At 44.4% G+C, this 26036-nt stretch overlaps 1 protein-coding gene across 2 annotated transcripts in view; it reads right to left on the bottom strand.

The window, feature by feature from the left end:
- Positions 1 to 26036, bottom strand: part of dtl (denticleless E3 ubiquitin protein ligase homolog) — a 34354-nt gene that overhangs the window by 7412 nt on the left and 906 nt on the right. Inside the window, exons 2-12 of one of the 2 annotated variants that reach the window (XM_033025304.1) lie at positions 14650 to 14772; positions 12535 to 12633; positions 11125 to 11186; positions 10912 to 11032; positions 10760 to 10825; positions 7556 to 7671; positions 7379 to 7452; positions 6507 to 6610; positions 5418 to 5522; positions 3281 to 3393; positions 468 to 557 (exon numbers count right to left, since the gene is read on the bottom strand). In XM_033025304.1, the coding sequence (XP_032881195.1) occupies positions 468 to 557; positions 3281 to 3393; positions 5418 to 5522; positions 6507 to 6610; positions 7379 to 7452; positions 7556 to 7671; positions 10760 to 10825; positions 10912 to 11032; positions 11125 to 11186; positions 12535 to 12633; positions 14650 to 14772 (1073 nt within the window). The remainder of the gene's footprint in view (positions 1 to 467; positions 558 to 3280; positions 3394 to 5417; positions 5523 to 6506; positions 6611 to 7378; positions 7453 to 7555; positions 7672 to 10759; positions 10826 to 10911; positions 11033 to 11124; positions 11187 to 12534; positions 12634 to 14649; positions 14773 to 26036) is intronic. The other variant, XM_033025305.1, reaches the window with a different exon arrangement.

Raw genomic sequence — 26036 nt, 5'->3', positions numbered from 1 at the left:
CCCTATTTAATCTCCCTCTAGACTGACCCGATCCGAACTGTTCCATCACCATCTGCTTTCATCAACCCTGCCACCATTACTCTCTATTTAATCCATTCTCTCTCACTCTTACTATTCATTCTTTTGTTTTTCTCTTCCTTTCCATCATTCTCCGCATCTTAGATGAATTTATTATCCCTCCCACTTTGAGAAATAGCAAAGACCTCAAATGTTAACGATTCTTCTGCCGAACTTGCTGAGTGTTTCCAGCATTTTTGATTTTTTTTTAATTAACACCAGTTTTCTTTATGCAAGTCCCCAATCCAGAGAGCCAATGAATCCCATGTACCAACAATCTGATTGGCATCAGTGCAGCAACAACAAGCTTCACTCAACGTCATGGAACAAATAAGATTCTCACTCAAAAAGATAATGATCTACCCATGAAATTCTGAAATCTCTCAGAACAGATCACAAACAAAACTGACCTTTGAGAAATCTGAAGGGCACCAGGATACAGACGTCACCTCTTGAGAGTGTCCCTGAAGCACTGTTGGGGGATGAAGAGGATCAGAGACCTGGTAACAAGGAATTTAAATAGTCAGTTTAAATGACAATTGGTTACAAGACAAACATTATGGTTTGCAGGATAGCAGCATCTATTTAGATCCGATGTTGTTGTTTATATGAAAGGGCATGAGAGGTTTTGTGTAATTGAAGTTATCATGACTGAGGTTGCTGCTATTTATTGAGTCTAATTTGGATCAGAACCATGCAAAAGCAGGCTGCAGGGAATGTTGGAATCACAGACTGTTATAATGTTAGCAGTGCAAAATCTGATTTAAACAATTCATGCTCCTGCTGAAATAAGCAATTTGAGTTGAAGGAAAGCAGCACAAGTGAGCTAGTTCCATGAACCTCAGTCTTTGAAGGTCTGATTACAGGATGCTTACTAACCTCCCAGAACTTCTTAGGCTTTCGGTTGCTTGGTGATAAGGCATCCTCTTTTTAACACAAACACAGATACGACAACTGCTAAAGATAGACACAAAGTGCTGGAGTAACTCAGTGAATCAGGCAGCATCTCTGGAGAAAAAGGGTAGGTGACGTTTCAGGTCAAGACCCTTCTGCGGGCGAACAGTCTAGAGCTGGAGTGTTCAAGAAGGAACTGCAGATGCAGGAAAATCGAAGGTACACAAAAATGCTGGAGAAACTCAGCGGGTGCAGCAGCATCTATGGAGCGAAGGAGATAGGTAACGTTTCGGGCCGAAACCCTTCTTCAGACTGATAGGGGGTGGCGTGGAGTAGGAAGGAAAAAGGGAGGAGGAGGAGCCCGAGGGCTGGGGTGTGGGAGGAGACAGCTCGAGGGCTAAGGAAGGGGAGGAGACATCAAGGGCTAACAAAATTCCGAGTCTAGAGCTGGAGGTGGGATTAAACAAGGACCAGACAAGGCTGGCAACAAATGACCTCAGGCAGGGTGGTGTTCTGCTAGGCTAATTGTTGGCTGGGGAAGGTTTGATCTCAAGAGGGATACAGTGTGGTGAACTGTGGAACTGTTTAAACGACTTAGGTGGAGGGAAAGGGCGGGGGGAGTGGAAGAGCGTAATGGTGGAAGTAACTTAAAATTAGAGAATCCAACATTGTAAGTTACCCAAGCGACAACTGGTAGATAGAAACTTCCAGTGAACAACCTTTGAGCAAGACATGAAAAAACTACCAGGACATTAAACAAATTCATAATACAAGAATGCTAGGAACCAAACAGAAGGGTCTTGACCCAAAAAGTTACCCATTCCTTCTTTCCAGGGAAGTCCCGCTGAGTCTCTCCAGCTTTGTGTCTATTTTCGGTTTAAACCAGCATCTGCAGTTCCTTCCTAAACATTTGGTGAGACACTGTAAAACCTCACTCAAAAGACAACACCCAAGGTTAATTTTGACCGTGTGACAATCCAGTGATTTCAATGTGAATGGAGTACCAGGAAGAGTTTAACGAACAGTGGATGAGAGTGTGAGACTTCCCCACTTCCTTGCAGTTAGCTACAAATAATTTGTAGAGAAAAGGAATAGGTGATGTTTCGGGTCAAGACCCTTCCTCAGACTGGGAGTCTCTTTATTTAAAGAAAGGTATTGACCCGAAACGTCACCTATTCCTTTTCTCCAGAAATGCTGCCTGATCTGCTGAATTTCTCCGGCATTTTGTGTCTATCCAGCGTAAACCAGCATCTGCAGTTCCTTCCAGAAATAATTTGTGGCTCTACGTCACATAAAAAATATGTATTGAGGAAATAATGGATCAGTCTGAAGAAAGGTCTCGATCCGAAACGTCACCCATTCCTTCTCTCCAGAGATGCTGCCTTGCCCCGCTTAGTTACTGCAGCATTGTGTGTCTACCATGCATTGAGGTACAGTTAGGTTTATCAATCCACATAGCTGCATAAACCAGCACATTTGCAAAAGCAGAAAAAGGGGCCAAAAAGCCCCCTTTTAAAATATTTGCAAGATCTTGATCCAGTAGGTGGACTTGATGGAGACAAAATAATGTCAGTTGGGGGCAGAAAAGAAACATACGACATGCAGAATGTGTATTTGTAATTGTAGTCTGTGTAAGTGTATCCCGGTCTTATGCAAGGATGATATTTGTGGTGTTACAAGCTTAATGATGGGCTAGGATAAGTTGGAGATAGGAGATAGGATGCTGGTGTTTACCATTTGTTAGAGTGAGCTTCCTTTCTTCAGTAGATACTGGTAGCATAGGTGGTGGAGCAAGTATTGAGGGAGGTGGGTCTGGGACACCAGAACCAACAGTTGAGCCTTCCCGAGGTGTTGTGGGCCTAACTCAACAAACACCAATGAAGGGAGGTGCCCACTTGATAACCTCAATGATATACTTGCATCTACAGGATACGTTTAAAAAAAATATATATAAGAGCTAGTTAATATGTAGGTAGCTGTTTTTTTTTACACTCAGTTATTTATTGCAAGTTGGTATATTTAGTTAGATAATACCTTAGCTTTGGGCTTGGCTTTCTTAGTTGAGCACTTATCCTGGAGTTATAGCACAAGTACTTGGTAATTTAAAACATGATAATCTTGTATCATTTGCTTTCTTTTAGTACACCTGCGGTCCAGTTCACCGCGACCAAGCAATATTAATCACATTTGATTATAAGAACAACTATTACTTAGCCTGAAGTACTTTTTGATGCAAACTTTTTAAACACATTTTTTTTTAAAGTACAGATTTAACAGACATGCTGACGGTGCAAGTGCTTCTAATTCTCAATTAATTGCATTCACTCACCTTCCAAATATATGCATTGTTATCAGTGGACCCACTGACAAGGAATTGATCATCTGGGCTAAGACTGGCCTTAACATAAAAGGTGCTATTCTGATGGCCAGTGAAGGTTGCAACTAGACAAAATAAAGAGACTAGTTAGAGGGCAAAGAAATGCCATTAAAAGCCCTGTCCCACGGTACGAGTTCATTTCAAGAGCTCTCCCGAGTTAAAAAAACAAAATCAAACTCGTGGTAAGCACGGAGAATGAACGTAGCGGGTACATCGGAGCTCGGGGACGTCTCTTAGCGCTAACGGCAGGTATTCGGGAAGACTCGCTAACGGCAGGTAAGCACGGGAAGACTTGTGAAGATTTTTCAACATGATGAAAAATGTCCACAAGAGCCCAGAGTACCGACGAGTGGCCATTACCATAAATCTCCGAGTTCGAATCAGGGCAAACTCGGGAGAGCTCTTGGAATGAACTCGTACCGTGGGACAGGGCTTTAACTCAGTGACATTACTTCAACAATGTTAATTTTATGGCATAATGATAATAAAACTTTATGTATGTATGGGAGGAGGATGATACAGCTCAAAATAGTAATATTTTGTATTTATTTTCTCCATGAGCTTATTTACTGTCAGTCAGTCAGTCATCTCAGTGGTAAATGGAGCACGGTTACATTCAAACCAATCCACAAAATTGATACGATGGAGTCAATATTGGTTATTTGAATGTTTGTATGACAGCCGTTTGTGCTGTGCCCAGGTTTTCTTTTACAGTTATGTTCCAATCTCATGCAGCTGCAATCCAAGCAAATAAAACATTCATTCCGTGAAAATTTACCAAACATAAAGTGTTTTTCATTCTTCCGATAAACTTCCAATCCTTCTAGTAATATATAGAACTAATGTAACATTTTAATTAATTCCCTTAGCCAGAGTACACGAGATATAGAAAGTGTTTTGAAAAGGCAACTTTTATTTAAACATTAAATAACAGGTAGATAGATCTAAAGATCATAAGCTGTTATCCCAGTCAACTTTTATTCTTCAACTAAAAATATTTATTTATTCTTTATTCTTCAAAGGGCAGCACAGTGGTAGAGTTGCTGCCTTACAGCACTGGAGGCCCGGGTTCAATCTGTACGGAGTTTGCACGTTCTCCCCGTTACCCGATTTCCTCTCACACTCCAGACATACAGGTTTGTAGGTTAATTGGCTTGGTTTCTGTGTAAATTGTCCCTAGTGCATGTAGGATAGTGTCAATGTGCAGACTCTGTAGGCCGAAGGGCCTGTTTCCGCACTGTGTCTCTAAAACTAAAAAAGATTATAGGAGACCAAGCCATGCCGTAGACTGGCTACATAATGTTCTTTTTGCTGCCATGCATATAGTTACATTTTAGAAAGCACTTGGGATATCCAGTGCTAATGAAAAGCCTTATGTTCATGCACCTTATCTAGATGTAAGGCCATTCAGCCCATCGAGTCCACGTCGCCATTCGATTATGTCTGATCTATTTTTCCCTCTAACCCCATTCTCCTGTGTTCTCCCCATAACCTTTGACACCCTTACTAATTCAGACGCTATCAATTTCTACTTAAAAATACCCAATGACTTGGCCTCCACCGCCCTCTGTGGAAGTGAATTCCACAGGTTCACCATTCTCTGGCTAAAGAAATTACTCATCTCCATTCTAAAGGTACGTTCTTTTATTCTGTGGCTGTGACCTCTTGTCCTAGACTCTCCCACGATTGGAAACATGCTCTCCTCATTCACTCTATCTTTGCCTTTCATTATTCAGTAGGTTTAAATTTCCCCCTCGCTCATTCTAAAAACCAGCGAGCACAAAAGCACCCCCATACATTGAACCCAATGTTATCGATCATTAAATCTCAGTGTTTATTATGTCCTCTAAAAATCATATTGGCACAGATTACAGACACATGCCTCAAAACCTAATCTACACCGATCATATCTTTAAAGCATATTTCACATTATATTATCTGGAAGTTATTGATACTATCAATTTAAGTACCAAGTTGGAAATATTAGAAGTTGTGGGTGTAGACGTTGTGTTGAATTTATTTTTAAGTGCCAGATGGTAACAGCAAACAGAATAATATGCCTTCCCTCAAGTGTAACAGACAGACTTACTTGGTGCAGTTTTCAAGCCAGTCAAATTGAACATGTAAATGATATCATCAGTGCAGTTTGCAAAAAGATTGGAGCCTGTCGAGTCCAAAATAACACTGGAGTATCCTGCAAGCAAAGAAATTGAAATTCTCCACTTCAGAATAAGGTTTGCAGATATAATCCACATGTAGATAAAAGCCAACTACACCACAACTACATCAACACGGCCACATTCACAACCAGGTTTAGCAATTCCAAATACTCAGACTCTCATAAAAGTGCTTCAATACTTGAATTTTGCTGCCACTGTTTGAAGATTGATATCTGATCAGATTAGGATAAAGTGTATTTCTTTGCTTTGAATTCAATGACAGGGATTTAACCACCAGGGGCGCCGCATGATTGGCAGCCCCGCCAACAGTCTGTGTGTTTTTTCGTCTTTTTTAATTTTTTTTAGTGTGTGTTAAAAGTCTGTGTAAATGTTCTCCGATTAGTTTTATGTGGAGGGTGGAGGGGAACTTCCCCCCCCCCCGTTTCTTACCTTGCCGGAGCTGCAATTAATTTTCGAGTCGTATCTCTGGTTGCTCTGCGACCTACCATTGATAGAGCTGGAGGCCACGTCGGACTGACTTTGGGCCCTTGCCTGGGACCGCTCGACCACGGCCTGCAGACTTAACATGAAGAGCTTCGCAGTCCCAGGAGAGGCTGGTCGGGAAGCTCCAACGACCAGCCCCGACCTGGGGTCCGATCATCTGGCACGGGGGAGTTAAAATCCCCCCGATGCAGGAGTTGATCGCCTCGATGCGGAGGGCTCAAACGCTGCCGGCTACAGGAGCCAAGATCGTCCCGTCAACGGAGGGCTCGAGGCCCCCGACCGCGGGAGAGCAAAGAAGGGAAGAGATTTGTTTTGGCCTTCCATCACAGTGAGGAATGTGGAGTCCTCACTGTGGTGGATGTTTATGTTAAAATGTATTTTGTGTTCCTTTCCTTTTTATTTGTATGACTGACTTGGCAAATGAAACTCCTCGTATGTTGCAAAACATACTTGGCTAATAAAGTATGATTGTGATTGGGTCACAGATGAGCGATCACACAGTGAAGAACATTTACCTAGCTTTCGTGCACTGGTGCCTGGATAAAGGAAGGACTGAACTGGCACAGGATCTTGGTGGAGAACAGTGTAGTTCTTTCTTAAATCCCACACTTTGATGACACTGGAATAGAAATAAAACACATTCTTTAAAACAAAAAATAAAACAGACCAGACATTAGATATATGCAACACCCTCAATGTTAACACCCTCAGGCATGCTGAAAATATTCTGCACGTTCCACTCGTGCAGCTACAATACCTGTAATACAAAATGCGGGAGGGCTCTCAAAACTTTTTAAGGAGACTTTAAAGTAAAGACACCACGTTTTTAATAGCATTATCTGGACTTAAATACTTTGGCCAAGTTGATTCCTTAACTAAATCATACAGCCAACTATGGCTATGCAGCAGATACACCTAGATAGATGCCATCAAGTGATCTGTCTGCTTTTATACATTCTCAAATAATCTGCACACATTTTATCCAATCTTTGTCCTTCTACTCCACTTAGGAATCGAGCTCTCAATTTTTACTCTGTCACTTCTCATTCTTCTCACCAAAATTAAAAACTTTACATTTCGCTTTGATAATTCTTCGAAAATTACTGGCCATCCTCGTGTTTTGTGTCGATTGCAAGTTTGGAAATAGTGCCTTGTACACCCAAGTTAAAATGCTTGAGAGAAACAACAATACCAGCAGAACCCCCAGGGTAATGGCCACTTCCACCCCATGCTAACATGCAACCATACACTTCCACTTTGCTGCCTGTTATTTAAATATGGTTTCATCCTGTTTTAGCCATGCGACGTGTCGATTCCAATCTCAATTTTTGTTGAAGTTTTATGAGAGAGAGAGAGAGAAATAAGGAGCCATTCCAAGTGCACTTACCCATCCACAGCCCCCGCAGAGATCAAGGTGTTCTCATCTCGAAAAATCACCACCGTCACACTCTGCTGCGAATCCTGGAGATTAAGAGACAGGTCAGCACCTGCAGCAAAACTGAAACCAGACTCACAATAACACCACAGTGAGATACAGAGATAGAATGTTTAAATATGGTCATACCACTGACGGAGCAAGTCCCCGGGCAGTAGGTCGCCGTTTCTTTTGCTTTGGGGGTGTCTGTTTGGCTTGTGAGTTATGAGCGCCAGCGATCTGCTTCACTTGCCTGTAAAATCCATCTAAAACAGAGGCAACGCGTCCATGAACATTAGCACAATTTATGCCTGCAACTTGACGACCACTTCCCCAAATGACCACTTATCAGACATCAGCCGAGGGAACTAAGATAGCCTTGAGATTGGAGAGGGTGAAATGATAGTGGCTTGTGGAGAGAACATCATTAGCAAATCAATATTGCACCTCACAAGACCAGGGGTCTGACCTTTTATATTATGTGCCACTCAGTCCATTGGACAACACAATGGCGCAGCTTCACACCTCAAGTGACCCAGGTTGTTTTTTTTAAAGAGATACAGCGCGGAAACAGGCCCTTCGGCCCACCAAGTCTGCGCCGACCAGCGATCCCCGCACATTAACACTATCCTACACACACTAGGGACAATTTGCACATACACCAAGCTAATTAACCTACAAACCTGTATGTCTTTGGAGTGTGGGAGGAAACTGAAGATCTTGGAGAAATGCCACGCGGTCATGGGGAGAACATATAAACTCCGTACAGACAGCAGCCGTAGTCAGGATCGAACCCGGGACTCCGGCGGTGCAAGGCAGCAAATCTACTGCTGCGGCATCGTGCCGCACCTTATTAAATTCTGATATCTGGCGCTGCCTGTGCTGAGTTTGCATGTTCTCCCCGTACCTACATTGGGCTCGCCAAAGTACTCTTTCACATCTGTTGGTAAATTAACTGGCCATCGTAAATTGCCCCTTGTGTCTAAGCGTGGTAGAATCTGGGGGGGGGGGGGGGGGGCAAGTGGGGGTGAAAAGAGTAGTAGGGAATGTGTGGAAATTGAAGCGGTATTAATGTAGGATTGGTGTAAGTAGATAATGGATAGTCTGTGTGGATGGACCAAAGGGCCCATTTCTCTGCTAAAACATTTGATGACTTCAATTTCACATTCATATACAATGCTACAATGCACAGAATATTTTGCATATTTAGATGGCAACCTACTTGGCAGGGTTACGTTTCTAAAACGATCCCTCTGAGAATTCTGCTAATAAATTGTTAAACATTATTCTTTGATTCGTGCAAGGATAAACTGATTTTGGATACCGACACAAAGGAAAGTGTGCCTGTTAAACTATGCAAATAAATGTTCTTTCCTGAAAGAACATTCAGGAAAGAACAAATTCTCTTTCAGGAAATACATAATATTTTTCATCAATATGCCAAAACTGACATTATAGTCAAAATCTCACTACAGTGAAAGACAGTACAATACAAAAAAACAAGCACGGTTAAGGTGACCATCCTTTCTGTATTTCTGCCAGTCAGCTATAGATTGTGAAGGTAGACAAAAGTGCTGGAGAAACTCAGTGGGTGCGGCAGCATCTATGGAGCGAAGGAAATAGGCAACGTTTCGGGTCGAAACCCTTCTTCAGACCAGTTTTGGCCCGAAATGTTGCCTATTTCCTTCGCTCCATAGATGCTGCCTCAACTGCTGAGTTTCTCCAGTACTTCTGTCTACCTTCGATTTTCCAGCATCTGCAGTTCCTTCTTGTACAGATTGTGAAGACCAAGTCCCATCCCAACTGCAAGACAGAATTTGAGGCCTCTCCCCATCTCATCTGGATTTACCCTGCACATCATTTATTGGGAACAATCAATTGCTGCTTTGGGATTGCCCATTGCCTAGCAGGTTGTGGGGTGAAGGATTGGGTTGATCATACTGATCCAGGTCAGTAGTAACACCGGCTGTCAAAATCAGGTTAATGGAATACACTCTGCAACACTGAGGCTGAGCAGCAAAGAAAGAAGGAACAGAAGAACCAGGGTTGGTCAATAATTAATTTTAATTACCACGATTAAATTTATACCACATCAGCTGATATTAAAAAAGGCACACTTCTGACCTTTAGATAGTCAGCCTATATAACATTTTATTTATGATTATTTTCTTTCCTGAATAAAGCTATGGTTCTGAACTATAAGAACATGCATGGTTTCCTGCTGTGTGCAGTCAGTGCGCAAAAATTACCCAAAATGTAAAGGAGGATTTTCAGCACACTTACAAATTCTGTTTAAATGTCAATATCCTATTTTAAGGAACACTTCAATAACCTTACTAATCAACACCTTGGAGTCTGAACATCAAGTTCTGTGCAAATGCTAGGATTACTGTTAAGCTAAGCCATGATGGCACAAGGCGAGAAACGAAATAAATACGAATAAAATAGGCGATTGAATAAACTCCCTCCTGCTCTCCTTCACTTATTCCTTTTTTTCCACTATTTTCTTTATCTGTTTTTCACTCACGCTCACTAGTCTATCCTTCATTCTATAACCTCTTTTTCCTTTTTCTCTTCTTACTTTTCTCTTTAAAAAAAAAAAAAAAAAGGAAGTTGTACAGAGAATGTAATATGTTAACATCATTTTTGTACCACTGTATTAAAAAATAAATAAATACAAAAAAATAAATAGGGTTTCTTGTTGCTACATACACAACCCCACATGGGGAGGATAAGGGCAGATGGAATGGGAAGTAGAAGAGTGCCAGTAGCGGGGCTGCAATATTAAAGATAAAGCAAGAGGTACTTGGACCCCAATCTGTGCAGCATAGAAAAGTGTTTTGGGCTGTTACCACCCATGCTGCCTCCTTGAAAGAAGTAATTAGTGCCCAGCATTTCCATTCTGAAACTCTGGGAACATTTAGCCGACTAAAATAAGTGTCTTATTCATACACTTCAACAGAATCCTACTTGCAAACCAGGAGGGAAGCAAACTGAACAATTAACCTGGAAACAAGAACAAACGACATGATCTAAAATATCAGCAATACATTAATTTGTAGAAGACAAGACACAAAATGCTGGGTAACTCAGTTAATCCAGCGTTTTGTGTCGATCTTCATTCCAATTGGGTTTGTTAGGGACTTGCATGAAGATACCTGTACAAAACAAAATAATACAAATGACAGGGCAATTCTGGGTTATAAAAGGAAAGTAAAAAGACAAGATTTAACGCAAGAGGTATTGCCGTAGGCCTTTAAAAATTCCAAAATAAGATTCATTGAATAACTTGAACTCTTTAAAAAAATAAATTAAAAAAATGCACCTAAGACACAATTTCTATAGAATTCATACCTTTCTTACTGCAACGAGTATCCCAGACCATTATATTGCCATCTCTTCCACCGGTACAAAACACAGCTTTATTTAAAAAAACAAAAATACAATTAGAACCACTTTTACATTATGAATAAAGCTCTACAGATCGATAATGTTGTATTGGGTACCTGTTTCCTGCTTCCCAAAGGCCACAGACTTGAGGCTGCACTGGTGGCCTTTAAACGTTCCGAGGAGCTCACTCACTCTCACGTCCCACAGCTTTGCAGTTTGATCTCCTGAAGCTGTAACCTTCAAAATAAAATAAACAGCATAGAATTTTATCAGCATCATCTCATTCTGGCTTATTTGAGGAACATACATTGAAAGGCTGGGGTACTTACTAATTTTGGTTCTCCCGGAACCCAAGCAAGGTCAAATACTGCATTGGTGTGAGCCAACCATGCTGAAAACAAAAAAGTGGGAGGACATTTTCAATTTAGAGGTTAAAGATCAGGTTAATAAACAGACTCGAGACATCATTTCGCTTTGTCTTGTCAGAGGTGATGGCATGTATTGCCTTTGGGATCTTGATAAAACAAAACTGTCCACTTAAATGTCAAAAAAGCAATTATGTCCTAACTAACAGAAGTCCCACTTGGAGCATTTAGATGTCACTTAGCATGACATACAAGTGATGTGGTGGGCGCTTTCACTGTCAGCTATTTTGTTATAAAGAATAGACAGCACAATTCTCACTCAGAAAGCATTATTAGCATTATTAGTATCATAATCCCATACAGCACAAGAGATAATCATGTCACCCATAGACATTTTACATGACACTTCAATAAAAATGACACAGGAGATGCTTTGACAGGGCTCAAGATAACACCATCACAGAGCACACCTCCCCAGGCAAAATGGGCATACAGTCTTGGCATCGAGTGATCTCTCAAAGACAAGGCTAAAGCTCCATTACACTGGTAATAAAAACTCACTGCAGGTAACAATGTAAACTAAAAGGTAGACACAAAATGCTGGAGTAACTCAGCGGGCCAGGCAGCATCTCGGGAGAGAAGGAATGGGTGACATTTCGGGTTGAGACCCTTCTTCAGACGGATGTAAACTAAAACTTTATTGTTCATAATAATTTGTGAATTAAGACATTTTCAACTGCTGGGTATTTTGCTTTATTGTTTGTATAAACAAACAATAAACAAACATATAAACAAACAATAAACATCTTGACACCACGTTTTTTTCAGAAGCAAAAGAAGCAGGTCATCCAACTTCCTTTGAGTTGGATTAGTTCTACAATTCAACACACATTCAGTGTATTCCCGAATAAATGCCATTCAACATGATCTATAATACTGTAGTCATACATGAATCACACAAGACTTTGACCTAATGAGTTGAGATCCCTCCCTCCCCACAGCCCATAATCTTTATGTTCTTAAAAGGGCCCACACTATTCTACCAGCATGGTAATTAGATTTTATATGCACAGCTAAACCATTTGTTTAAACAGGACATTATATCAAGATTTAACTGAACTTGGCAGCAATGCCAGAGTGGGAGAGGTGAGAGAAATGCTTTCCTTCCAATACAGGACACTAATAAAGGACGAGTAGGAACCTGGGCCCTGTCTATGATGAATAGAATGGCATTGCATTAAAATTGTTATGCGTTTACAATACATTTGTCTTTTGTTTAAACAAAGGAATGTCTCGTTTCTTCACATGACCAATATCTAGACACACCCCTTTCAAGAATGTGAAAGCAATGAAGCAAACAAAATCTTGGCACACCTCGAAAAATTGGATCCTTCTTCTTATGGCATTCTGTATTGTATAACCTGACTACACCTTCTTCATTTACAACTGCAAGGACCCACTGTAACTGCTCTGCTGTAAAGAAAGAAAGGTTACAGTAATCAGAATATTAACATTCACAAATACACAAAAACAAAATACTCTCTTACAATTTTATACCAACAGAAACTAAAAGTTTGTATTGCATTCTTCATGTAGGGCTGCCTTTATGCTATCTTAAGCTAGTTCTTCTGGCCAGGTGGTTGATGTAAGCTCCAATGTCAACCAAGTGTGGACTGTCCGTGGTATACCTGAACATTACCAGTGTAAAATTACAGTATCAAATAATGCCACAATTGCTCATCACGCCTCGAATCTGTAACTGCTTCATAAATTATATATTCCTCAGAGAAACTATAGGTTTTTGTGTACTTGATTTTAAATCAAATATTAACATTATGTAGTTTAATTCATCATTACCCTCAATATATTGAACCACATCTGATGCACTGGCTGTTTGCTTTGGATATCAAGGTTACGGCACAAGTTTTCAACTGCTGGACATTTTTGTTTTGTTGTTTGCATAAACATCCAATATACATCTTGCCAACGCATATATTTTCCAAAAAGAAAAAGAAGTATGTTATCCAACTTTGTGTTGGATAGATACAAAATGGTGGAGTAACTCAGAGGGTCAGACAGAATCTCTGGAGAAAATAAATAGGTGATATTTCAGGTTGGGATCTGTCTTTGAGTTGGATTAATTTTACAATTCAACTATTCAAGTTCAAAATTGCAGCTTCTCACATCTATAATTGTAAATTGCATGGAGACGTCTGATCAATGCTTTTCAAACTCTGAGCAAGATTTATTTGTACCATGTCCTATCGATGTACCATTCCTATCCATGCACAATATTCCTTTTATCCTTTGTCTAATTGTTTCCTAAATGTTGCAACAGTCCCTGCCTCAACTACCTCCTCTGGCAGCTTGTACCATACACCCACCATCCTGTGTGAGGAAAAAGTTGCCCCTCAGATTCATATTAAATTTTTCCCCCCTTCGCCTTAAACCTATATCCCCATCTTTCTGTGCTCCAAGGTATAAAGTCCCAGCCTGCTCAACCTCTCCCTGTAGCTCAGGCCCTCAAGTCCTGGTAACATCCCGTAAACTTTCTCTGTACCCTTTCCAACATGACATCTTTGCTGCAACATGGTGCCCAGAACTGAACATAATACTCAATAAGCAGCCTTACCATGTCTTACATAAATGCAATATGACCTCTCAACCTCCATACTCAATATCCTGACTGATGAAGGCCAATGTGCCAAAAGCCTTTTTGACCACACCATCTCCCTGTGACACCACCTTCAAGAAACTATGTGCCTGCACTCTTGGACCCCCCCTGCTCTACAACACTCCCCAGAGCTTTACCGTTCACTATGTAGGTCCTGCCCATGTTTCCAAAATGCAACACCTCACATTTCTCTGTATTAAATTCCATCAACCATTACCCAACCCACATCTATTAATGTTATGCCTTAAGAATAATAATAATAATAATATCTTTTATTGTCATTGCACATCAGTGAAACTAGATTTAGTATGCAGCTTCCAACCGATGTAAAGAAAAGTAAAATAAATAAATAAGCTGTGCGACGTGACCATCCGAGGGAGACAGTCCAGGGGGGATGGGGGGCACTCAGCTGGGCCGGTTCAGAGCCGCTATAGCTCTGGGAATAAAGCTGCTTCTGAGTCTGGAGGTTCGGGCGTAGAAGGCCTTGTAACGTCTGCCGGAGGGAAGTAGTTCGAACAGTCCGTTACAAGGGTGTGAGGAGTCTTTATGGATGCTGACGGCCTTCCTGAGGCACCGTGTGTGGTAGATGCCCTCCAAGGCTGGTAGCTGTGTCCCAACATAGAAACATAGAAAATAGGTGCAGGAGTAGGCCAATCGGCCCTTCGAGCCTGCACCGCCATTCGATATGATCATGGCTGATCATCCAACTCAGTATCCTGTACCTGCCTTCTCTCCATACCCCCTGATCCCTTTAGCCACAAGGACCACATCTAACTCCATATACATGACTACAAGCCCAGCACTGGCCAACCTACCTGTGGACCACGAGCAGCCAAAAGGAGGAACCGGCACCCCAAGGTCACCACTTGACGTGTGCTCATCATGTCGGTTGCACTGGTAATATTGCAGCAAAGTCTCCAAAGGGTAGTTGTGGGGCTCTAATGGCAAAGAGAAAAAACAAACATTGAAACTGATGCAGAGACACGTAGCAAATGTTTTAGTAATCCATCATTTATACTGTAAGTTTACATTCAAAATTAACAAAATTAACAGGCATTACCAGGAAAATAGTTGCAACCTGCTGAGTATTATTTTTATTTGTCCGCATTCCTCAGAGGGGCTGTGCAATGGTTATTACCTACAAGTGGGCTCAGGCGCATTGTCATAGACCACACAGATAGGATTAACGCATAAAGAAGGACTTCTATATCTAAATGCACATAATATCCAAAGATAAAAATCAATGAACAACCAGCACAAATTCCACAAAACCTCTGAATGCCATTGGAGACATTATTATACAGAAATCAAAGCTAGGAATTCAGAATTTTGGGGTATTTGACTTTAGGGAGGGCAGGCTGGAACCAAAAGAACCAAGGAGACAATAGAGGGTGAAAAGTTGTAGAATCCATTTGAGTGGTGGCAGAAAAGAACAAGGGAAAAATGACAGTGGTCAGACTGATGCACAGGGCCCTAAACTATAGGAAAAAGTAGAATTTGAAACAAAATGAGTAAGTTGTGGCGGCACCTGGTGGCAACCCAAGGGCACAACGCACCATCGGCTCTGGAGGGCGGTGTCTTGCTGTGGGAGGCGCTAGTCACGGGGTCGGTACCGGAGTCGGTATTGAAGGCCGGGCAACGCCCGTGACCTGGGAGAAGTAGGAAGCTGTATTGGAGAGAATAAACACGTCTAGTGCACGCAACTCATGTCCTATTAGTTTTTGGCTGGACTCCTTCGAGTCTCCGCCACACTGGTGATCCCGATGCCCAGGAGTGCAATCCTGGAAGGGAAATTTGAAAAGAAAATGCATTCTGCCGCTGCCGCCAACGAGGCCGACAAGGCTGAACTCAACGCAGTCTCCCTGAAGCTACCTACATTCTGGACCTCGCAGCCGGGGGTTGGGTTTCGACAGGCCGAGTCCCAGTTCTTCATCCGCGGAGTCACGGCCGACGAGACTCGTTACCACTATGTGGTAAGTGTCCCTGTCCAGCAGATGGCCGGTTGGGTCATTACTTACTTCGATAACCCACTGCGGTGGGTAAGTACACAGGCCTCAAGGAGCTGCTGCTCCGGATATACGGGCCGAGCCGAATGCAGCACGCCTGTCATGTCCTTAACATGGGCGGGCTCAACGACCGGAGTCCCTCGGCCCTCATGAGCGAGATGCTCACGCTCATGGGCGACCACCAGCCCTGCCTGCTGTTTGAATTTACTTGCTTGCAGCAGTTGCCGCGAGACATCCGCCGGCAGCTCGCGGGGAAGAGCTTCAAGGATCCGATCCGTCTAGCGGCCCGCGCTGACGAACTGTGGCTGTCCAACCAGCAGCATGTGGGCGCGCTGGAAGCCCCGGATCGATGCAGCGTCCTGGCAGGCCCAGCGACCCAGGAGCACGACCACAAGAGCCACAGACGAGACAAGTGGCACAGGAGAGGAGGATGGCCAAGCAGCACCCAGAAGATCCAAGGAAAAGGATATGGTGTTTTTACAACCAGCGCTGGGGTTCAGCAGCCGCTAATGCCGCCAGCTATGTTCGTTTCCGGGAAACGGCAGCACCTGCCGCCGATAGTCACCGCGGTGGCCAGCAGGATCCATCGACTATGTACACAAAAAAGCTGGAGAAACTCAGCGGGTGCAGCAGCATCTATGGAGCGAAGGAAATAGGCAACGTTTCGGGCCGAAACCCTTCTTCAGACTGATTGGGGGCTGCTCTAGATGTCAGCAGATCTATATCGGTGAGACCAAGCGGAGGTTGGGCGATCGTTTCGCCGTACACCTCCGCTCGGTCCGCAATAACCAACCTGACCTCCCGGTGGCTCAGCACTTCAACTCCCCTTCCCACTCCGTATCCGACCTCTCTGTCCTGGGTCTCCTCCATGGCCAGAGCGAGCAACACCAGAAATTGGAGGAATAGCACCTCATATTCTGCTTGGGGAGTCTGCATCCTGGGGGCATGAACATCGAATTCTCCCAATTTTGTTAGTCCTTGCTGTCTCCTCCCCTTCCTCAGCCCTCCTGCTGTCTCCTCCCATCCCCCAGCCTTCGGGCTCCTCCTCCTTTTTCCTTTCTTCTCCCTCCCCCCCCCCCCCACCCACCCCCACCCCCTATCAGTGTGAAGAAGGGTTTTGGCCCGAAACATTGCCTATTTCCTTCGCTCCATAGATGCTGCTGCACCCGCTGAGTTTCTCCAGCTTTTTTGTGTACCTTCGATTTTCCAGCATCTGCAGTTCCTTCTTAAACATTCCATCGACTGTATGGCTGGGACCGACGCTCGGGGCTCAGGTTCTTGGTGGACATCGGGGCGGAGGTCAGCGTATTGCCCCCATCAGGACTCGACCTTCATGCTGGTAAGAGCACCCCCCCCCCCCTCCCCCCCGTTAACTGCTGCGAATGGCAGTTCAATCCACACATGACGTCCACATGGTTCCTGACATTTTCGGCATGTGCCATTTGACCTGGCCATTCATCATCGCGGACATGGCAGATTTCTCGCTGGCGCAGTCGCTCCTCATGGACGTGAGGGGCCAACGTCTTGTCAAACTTTTGCAGCCGCTTTTCCAGTTGCTGACGGGCAAGCAACGGGAGATACAGTGGGAAGCTGTCGCCGCGGCAGCGTTTGAAGGGGCGACGGGCTCGGACGACTATGCGCGTGCATCCGTCGGCCGACGCCCCCCACAGACCTTACCGTGACTCTGCCTCGGATACTGCGGCCAGCGGCGTTTTGGAACAGTCGGTTAATGGCCGTTGGCAGCCTCTCGCCTTCTTTAGCCGTCACCTGAATGCTAAGGAGCAGCGCTATCGACCGGGAGTTGCTCGCCTTACACCTCGCAATGCGGCACTTCCGGTATTTCTCAAGGGCCGTTCCTTCGTAGCCTTCACGGACTGCAGGCCCCTCACGTTTGCTTTCACCAAGGTTTCGGATCCTTGGTCCGCCCGTCAGCAGCGCCAGCTGGCGGCTATATCAGAGTACACAATTGACGTCCGACACATCGTCGTGAAATGCAACCTCGTGGCGGATATCTTGTCCCGCCCGGCAATTGCAGCCGTGCTTAACCCGGCCTCGGGGATAATTACTCCGCCTTGGCGGCGGCCCAACTGGCGTACGATGAGATGCCGACGTACCGCACCGCGATGTCTGGTTTGGTGCTTGGGGAGAGAGTTGGGCCCCTCGGGTTCCATCCTCTGCGACGTATCCACGGTCAGCCGAGGTCCTATCGTTCCGGCGGCCTGGCGCCGTCGCGTCTTTGAGGTGATCCATGGGCTGACCCACCCATCCATCCAGGCCACGGTCGCTATAGTGGCCGCAAGGTTTATGTGGCACGGACTTCGGAAGCAGGTCGGTCGCTGGGCCCGGGCGTGCATCCCGTGCCAGACATCAAAGGTGCATCGACAAATCCAGGCGCCCGTTCAAGACTTTGCAGAGCCACGGCAGCGGTTCGATCACGTACATGTGGTCATCGTGGGGCCACTGCCTCCGTCCCAGGGTGTTTCACACCTGCTTACGGTGGTTGACCGTTTTACGCGGTGGCCGGAGGCCATCCCGCTCACGGACACTTCAACCCAGTCGTGCGCTCGTGCGCTCGTGGCAATTTGGATTGCCCGCTTTCGGGATCCACTTCACATCACATCCAACCAGGGCGCCCAGTTCACGTCTGAACTGTGGTCTGCCATGGCCCGCCTGTTTGGGACGCAGCGCCACCACGCGACAGTGTACCATCCCCAGTCAAATGGGTTGGTGGAGCGGTTCCACTGCTGTCTGAAGGCTCGTCTCACATGCCCTGGGTGGATGGACGAGTTGTCGTGGGTCCTGTTGGGGATTCGGACGGCCCCCAAGGAGGATCTGTCATCGTCCTACACGGAGCTGGTATATGGTGCTCCGTTCACCGTCCCCGAGGAGTTTGTCCCTGCTGATGGGTCCCAGGAGCCCCCGTCATCAGTGCTGATCCGCTTGCGGGAGAGGGTCAGCGCCCTGTCTCCCATCCCAACGTCGCGTCATGGAGTGGCCCCTTCCCATGTGCCACTATCACTGATGGGCTGCCCGTACGTTTTTCTTCGCCGTGACTCCCACAGGTCGCCCTTGCAGCGCCCGTATGAAGGTCCCGGAGATTCTTCCGAACCGAGCAAGCCCCCAGGGCATGGGATTGTATCTACAAGTTTGGGCATCCCATCCCGTTCGGTGCCTCTGGTTCTGGGGGGGGGGGGCATGTGGCGGCACCTGGTGGCAACCCACGGGCACAACGAACCATCGGCTCTGGAGGGCGGCGTCTTGTTGTGGGAGGTGCTAGTCACGGGGTCAGTACCCGAGTTGGTATTTAAGGCCGGGCAACACACGTGACCTGGGAGGAGTAGGGAGCTGTATTGGAGAGATTAAACACGTCTGGTGCACGCAACTCGTGTCCGATTAGTGTTTGGCTGGACTCCTTCGAGTCTCCGCCACAAAGTAAACAAGCAGTAGTACATTAAATCATTGATTACTTTAATTTTCAATGTAATCTGGTAATGGGAGCCAAAATAATTAATTCGGAATTCTTTCAGGCTAACATCCTAAAGCAAAACGATATGGATCTAACCTACAGTCCTACAGTAAGATTGTTACACCTAAGGTACTGGAAGAGAGAAGGTGGGAGACAGTGAGAAAGGGAGGGAAGCATGGAATGCAAACGTCCCCGGGTGTTGTACCTCTTGTGAACAGGTTCACTCACTTAGAAGCTGTCGGAACAGAAGACGTTTATACACTGAGCAGCAGACTGGCTTGCGATGCGAATAGGGCTGTCGAGCCAAAACCAAAAAGGTCAAAGTCGGGCAACGCCATTGTAGTGGGAGACTCCATTGTGAGAGGTACGGACAGGGGTTTCTGCGGCAACAGACGGGACTCGAGGATGGTGTGCTGCCTTCCTGGTGCCAGGATCCAGGATGTCACGGACAGAGTGCAGAAAATCCTCAAGGGCAAAGGTGAACAGCCGGAAGTGGTAGTGCATGTCGGCACAAACGATGTCGGAAAGAAGGGGATGAATATTCTGTAGCGTGACTTTAGAGAACTCGGAAAAATGCTGAAAAGCAGGACCTCCAGGGTTGTTATCTCCGGGTTGCTTCCAGTTCCTCGTGCTGGCGAGAGCAGGAACAGGGAGATACGGGACCTGAATGTGTGGCTGAGGAACTGGTGCACAGGGCAGGGATTTAGATTCTTAGATCACTGGGATCTGTTTTGAAGCAAGGGGGAACTCTACAAAAGGGACGGATTGCATCTTAACAGGTGGGGAACCAGCATTCTGGCAGGCAGGTTTGCCACTGCTACACGGGTGGTTTTAAACTGAATAAGGGGGGGTGGGGTGTCAAATGGGATAGTTGAGGATGGTGTTAAAGCGAAAGGGTTTCTTAAATGTGTGAGCGGAGAGACAGAGGGGTGTAAAATGGGGGTAGAAGCAATAGGTAGCAAGGTGAAAAGTAAAAGTGGCAGGCAGACAAATCCAGGGCAAAAATCAAAAAGGGCCACTTTTCAACATAATTGTATAAGGGGTAAGAGTGTTGTAAAAACAAGCCTGAAGGCTTTGTGTCTCAATACAAGGAGCATTCGTAATAAGGTGGATGAGTTGAATGTGCAGATAGCTATTAATGACTTTGATATAGTTGGGATCACGGAAACATGGCTCCAGGGTGACCAAGGCTGGGAGCTGAACATCCAGGGATATTCAATAATCAGGAGGGATAGACAGAAAGGGAAAGGAGGTGGGGTAGCGTTGCTGGTTAGAGAGCAGATTAACGCAATAGAAAGGAAGGACATTAGCTTGGAGGATGTGGAATCGATATGGGTAGAGCTGCGAAACACTAAGGGGCAGCAAACGCTAGTGGGAGTTGTGTACAGGCCACCTAACAGTAGTAGTGGAGTTGGGGATGGCATCAAACATGAAATTAGAAATGCATGCAACAAAGGTAAAAGTTATAATGGGTGACTTCAATCTACATATAGATTGGGTGAATCAAATTGGCAAGGGTGCTGAGGAAGAGGATTTCTTGGAATGTATGCGGGATAGTTTTCTAAACCAACATGTAGAGGAACCAACGAGAGAGCAGGCTATTCTAGATTGGGTATTGAGTAATGAGGAAGGGTTAGTTAGCAGTCTTGTTGTGCGTGGCCCCTTGGGTAAGAGTGACCATAATATGGTTGAGTTCTTCATTCGGATGGAGAGTGACATTGTTAATTCAGAAACAAGGGTCCTGAACTTAAACAACGGTAACTTTCAGGGTATGAGACGTGAATTGGCCAAGATAGACTGGCAATTGATTCTTAATGGAAGGCATTTAAAGACTGCATGGATGAACTACAACAATTGTTCATCCCAGTTTGGCAAAAAAATAAATCAGGGAAGGTAGTGCTTCCGTGGATAACAAGGGAAATCAGGGATAGTATCAAAACAAAAGATGAAGCGTACAAATTAGCCAGAAAAAGCAGCCTACCAGAGAACTGGGAGAAATTCAGAGTCCAGCAGAGGAGGACAAAGGGCTTAATTAGGAAAGGGAAAATAGATTATGAAAGAAAATTGGCAGGGAACATAAAAACTGACTGCAAAAGCTTTTATAGATATGTGAAGAGAAAAAGATTAGTTAAAACAAATGTAGGTCCCTTGCAGTCAGAAACAGGTGAATTGATCATGGGGAACAAGGACATGGCAGACCAATTGAATAACTACTTTGGTTCTGTCTTCACTAAGGAAGACATAAATAATCTGCCGGAAATAGCAGGGGACCGGGGGTCAAATGAGATGGAGGCACTGAGTGAAATCCAGGTTAGCCGGGAAGTGGTGTTAGGTAAATTGAATGGATTATAGGCCGATAAATCCACAGGGCCAGATAGGTTGCATTCCAGAGTACTTAAGGAAGTAGCCCCAGAAATAGTGGATGTATTAGTGATAATTTTTCAAAACTCTTTAGATTCTGGAGTAGTTCCTGAGGATTGGAGAGTAGCTAATGTAACCCCACTTTTAAAAAAGGGAGGGAGAGAGAAAACGGGGAATTACAGGCCAGTTAGTCTAACGTCAGTAGTGGGGAAACTGCTAGAATCAGTTATTAAAGATGATAGCAGCACATTTGGAAAGTGGTGAAATCATTGGACAGTCAGCATGGATTTATGAAAGGTAAATCATGTCTGACGAATCTTAGAGTTTTTCGAGGATGTAACTAGTAGAGTGGATAAGGGAGAACCAGTGGATGTGTTATATCTGGACTTTCAGAAGGCTTTCGACAAGGTTCCACATAAGAGATTAGTATACAAACTTAAAGCACATGGTATTGGGGGTTCAGTATTGATGTGGATAGAGAACTGGCTGGCAGACAGGAATTTTAGATTAGATTAGATTCCTTTATTGTCATTCAGACCTTTCGGTCTGAACGAAATGAAACGAAGCAAAGAGTAGGAGTAAACGGGTCCTTTTCACAATGGCAGGCAGTGACTAGTGGGGTACCGCAAGGCTCAGTGCTGGGACCCCAGCTATTAACGATATATATTAATGATTTGGACGAGGGAATTGAATGCAACATCTCCAAATTTGCGGATGACACGAAGCTGGGGGGCAGTGTTAGCTGTGAGGAGGATGCTAGAAGGCTGCAAGATGACTTGGATAGGCTGGGTGAGTGGGCAAATGCATGGCAGATGCAGTATAATGTGGATAAATGTTAGGTTATCCACTTTGATGGCAAAAACAGGAAAGTAGACTATTATCTGAATGGTGGCCGATTAGGAAAGGGGGAGATGCAACGAGACCTGGGTGTCATGGTACACCATTCATTAAAAGTAGACATGCAGGTGCAGCAGGCAGTGAAGAAGGCGAATGGTATGTTAGCATTCATAGCAAAAGGATTTGAGTATAGGAGCAGGGAGGTTCTACTGCAGTTGTACAAGGTCCTGGTGAGACCACACCTGGAGTATTGCGTACAGTTTTGGTCTCCTAATCTGAAGAAGGACATTCTTGCCATAGAGGGAGTACAGAGAAGGTTCACCAGACTGATACCTGGGATGTCAGGACTTTCATATGAAGAAAGACTGGATAGACTCGGTTTGTACTCGCTAGAATTTAGAAGATTGAGGGGGGATCTTATAGAAACTTACAAAATTCTTAAGGGGTTGGACAGGCTAGATGCAGGAAGATTGTTCCCGATGTTGGGGAAGTCCAGAACAAGGGGTCACAGTTTAAGGATAAGGGGGAAATCTTTTAGGACCGAGATGAGGAAAACATTTTTCACACAGAGTGGTGAATCTCTGGAATTCTCTGCCACAGAAGGTAGTTGAGGCCAGATCATTGGCTATATTTAAGAGGGAGTTAGACATGGCCCTTGTGGCTAAAGGGATCAGGGGGTATGGAGAGAAGGCAGGTACAGGATACTGAGTTGGATGATCAGCCATGATCATATTGAATGGCGGTGCAGGCTCGAAGGGCCGAATGGCCTACTCCTGCACCTATTTTCTATGTTTCTATGTTAACGAGGGACCAGGCCATTTGTAATCTGGTTTGATAACTATCTTAGAGCAAACAATCCCTTAAGATGTAACAATCAAAGCATGATAGAATTAGCATCCAGCTAGGGGGCAAGAAAGCTGGACTTACAATATGTGTGTTAAATTTAGGGAAATTAGATTAAAACAATTTTGTTGTCACTTTCATTGAGTGTTTTCATATTTTATCTTTTTAGGTTTTGTTTTTTTTTAAATATTAAGTCCTCTATGTTGAATTCTGAATTTGTTCCAACCTTCTGGCCCAACACTAACCTTTGCCACCTTGAATGTTATATTGTCAGACTCAACTTAATACCCTCTATACATTTAAAAACAATTTTTTAATAAAGAGTTGTCGAGCTATACAGCATAGGAACAGTACATTCAGCCCACATTGTCCATGCTGACCAAGGTGGCGGACTGGGCTGACGCCATTTGCCTGCATCTGGCACTAAAGCATGCCGCAAAATAATGGGGCTGAAGACTAATAAAATCCCCGAGACTTGATGGGCTGCTTTCTGGGATCTTAAAAGAAGTTGCTACAGATTTAGCAGATACACCAGTAACAAATCTTCCAAAGTCAGTAGTCTTTGTGGCAAAATACTGAAGGATTGGTGAACCACCAGTGAACCACCACCTAATTTGAAAAGAACTCAGAGGCAAAGGGCATGCCTCCATAAAAGCTGGTTTTCATAACATTGATTATCAGAATGTTCAAATCAAATCTGAAATTCATAATTTGATCAGTCAGATGGCTTCATGAAGGAAAGATCAAGTCTGACAAATCTAACTTCATTACAGAAAGTATCTGACAGCTGATGAAAGAATACCTATAGATTTAATATATCCAAATTTCTAAAAGGAATTCTATAAGATACCAATTGCAAGGTTAAAGTTCAGTGTTGAACATAATATATTAGCATGGCGAAAGGACTGATTAAGTAGAAGGAACAGAATGGGGAAAGAGGCATTTATAGGTTGGTAAACTAATCAGTGAGTATATCCATGTATTCCCAAGCAAAATATGAGGCAGCTTACAACCCAGCAGTATGAATATTGATTTATCTAACCCCAAGCAACTCTTGTATTCCCACTCACTCTGCCCTCCCGCACCCCAGTTCTCCAACTAGTTTCACTGTCCTCTTGATTAACTTTACTGATTGTATGCCTCGTTGTCACCTTCCCCTCAGCTAACAATGAACCATGTGCAGGAAGGAACTGCAGATACTAGTTTAAACCGAAGATAGGCACAAAAAAGCTGGAGTAACTCAAGTGGGTCAGACTTTGAGATGTTTGTTACAATGTAAATTAACTCTTATCTTAGTAAGGACCTGAACCCACTGTAATTCAACTACCACCACAGTAGAAGAATGCGAGATGCAATCATGACCGAAGCCTCCTCATGGCGATCCCTGGAAGCGACGACGCGATGCACTCTGACATGTCGGGCGACAATTCTGTCAACATGTTGGACGACAACAGCGAGCTACATCGTCTGACACACGAGCGAACAAACTAGCTCATCACTCTACACTGGACCATTTGGACAATAAAAACACGTACGCCAGGCTGTTGTTCATCAGCTACAGCTCTGCAATCAACACAATCATCTCCTCCCAACTTATCACCAAACTAGGACAACCAAGCCTCTGCTCATGTCTACATGATTGGCTCCTCGATTTCCTCATCAGCAGATGACAATCGGTAGAAATTAGCAACAGCAATTACTCCACAATAGCCAGCAACACTCTCTCCATGACTGTGTAGGCCAGGGGTTGGCAACCTTGTTCTACGCCAGGACACATGTCTGTGAGTGGATGGCGGGCCACATCCATCACATGTACACATGGATCCCGTCCCGGATGGCAGACATCAAATCACGTGTTCACAGAAGGTAGACAAAAATGCTGGAGAAACTCAGCGGGTGAGGCAGCCTCATGCAATCCTTGCATGTCTCAATGTCAGCAAGACCAAGGAGTTGATTGTGGATTTCATGAGGGGAAAACAGAGGATCAACAAACATGTCTTATTGTGTGGCAGGAACTTCAAGTTTCTGGGCGAGCATATCTCTGAAGATCCGTCCTGGGCCCAGCACATTGATGCAATCACAAAGGAAGAAGATCATCAACAAAAGCTTTTCACTGTACATTTGACAATAAACTAAACTGAGCAGAAAGCCTCTAATTCTTTTGAAGATCAAGGAGATTCTGTAAGTCATGATTGGTTGCATCACAGCCTGGCTTGGCAACTCGAACTCCCAGGAAAGAAGGAAATTAGTGTGATAAACACTGCCTGGTTTATCACAGGAACTGACCTCCCCACAATTGAAGGGATCTATAGGAGGCGCTATTTCAAAAAGGCAGCCAATATCTTTGCCCACACCCACCCTGGCCACGCTCACATTTCCTTCCTACTATTCGGAAGTTACAAGAGCCTGAAAACAGTGACCACTAGGTTCAAGAAAAATATTCTTTCCAGCAACGGTCAGGCTTTTGAAAACTGCACCACACTAGGCTCAGCAACTGTGAACTTGTATTTGTGTATCCGCGGTTACAGAAAGGTCTTTAGTTTCTTTTGCACTAATATTATGGCTATTAATTTATTGAATTATTGGAATATTATATGTATGTGTGTGTTGCGTTTAAGCCTGTAAAGCTGTACAATCATTTCATTGTTCCGGTTTCGTACTCATGACCATTAAATACTTTTGATCTCTC

Source organism: Amblyraja radiata, chromosome 8 (genome assembly GCF_010909765.2).
Source record: "Amblyraja radiata isolate CabotCenter1 chromosome 8, sAmbRad1.1.pri, whole genome shotgun sequence".
In the NCBI taxonomy this organism is placed as follows: Eukaryota; Metazoa; Chordata; class Chondrichthyes; order Rajiformes; family Rajidae; genus Amblyraja; species Amblyraja radiata.
Note: the sequence above shows the minus strand (reverse complement) of the source record. Positions and strands in the feature narration are given on the sequence as shown.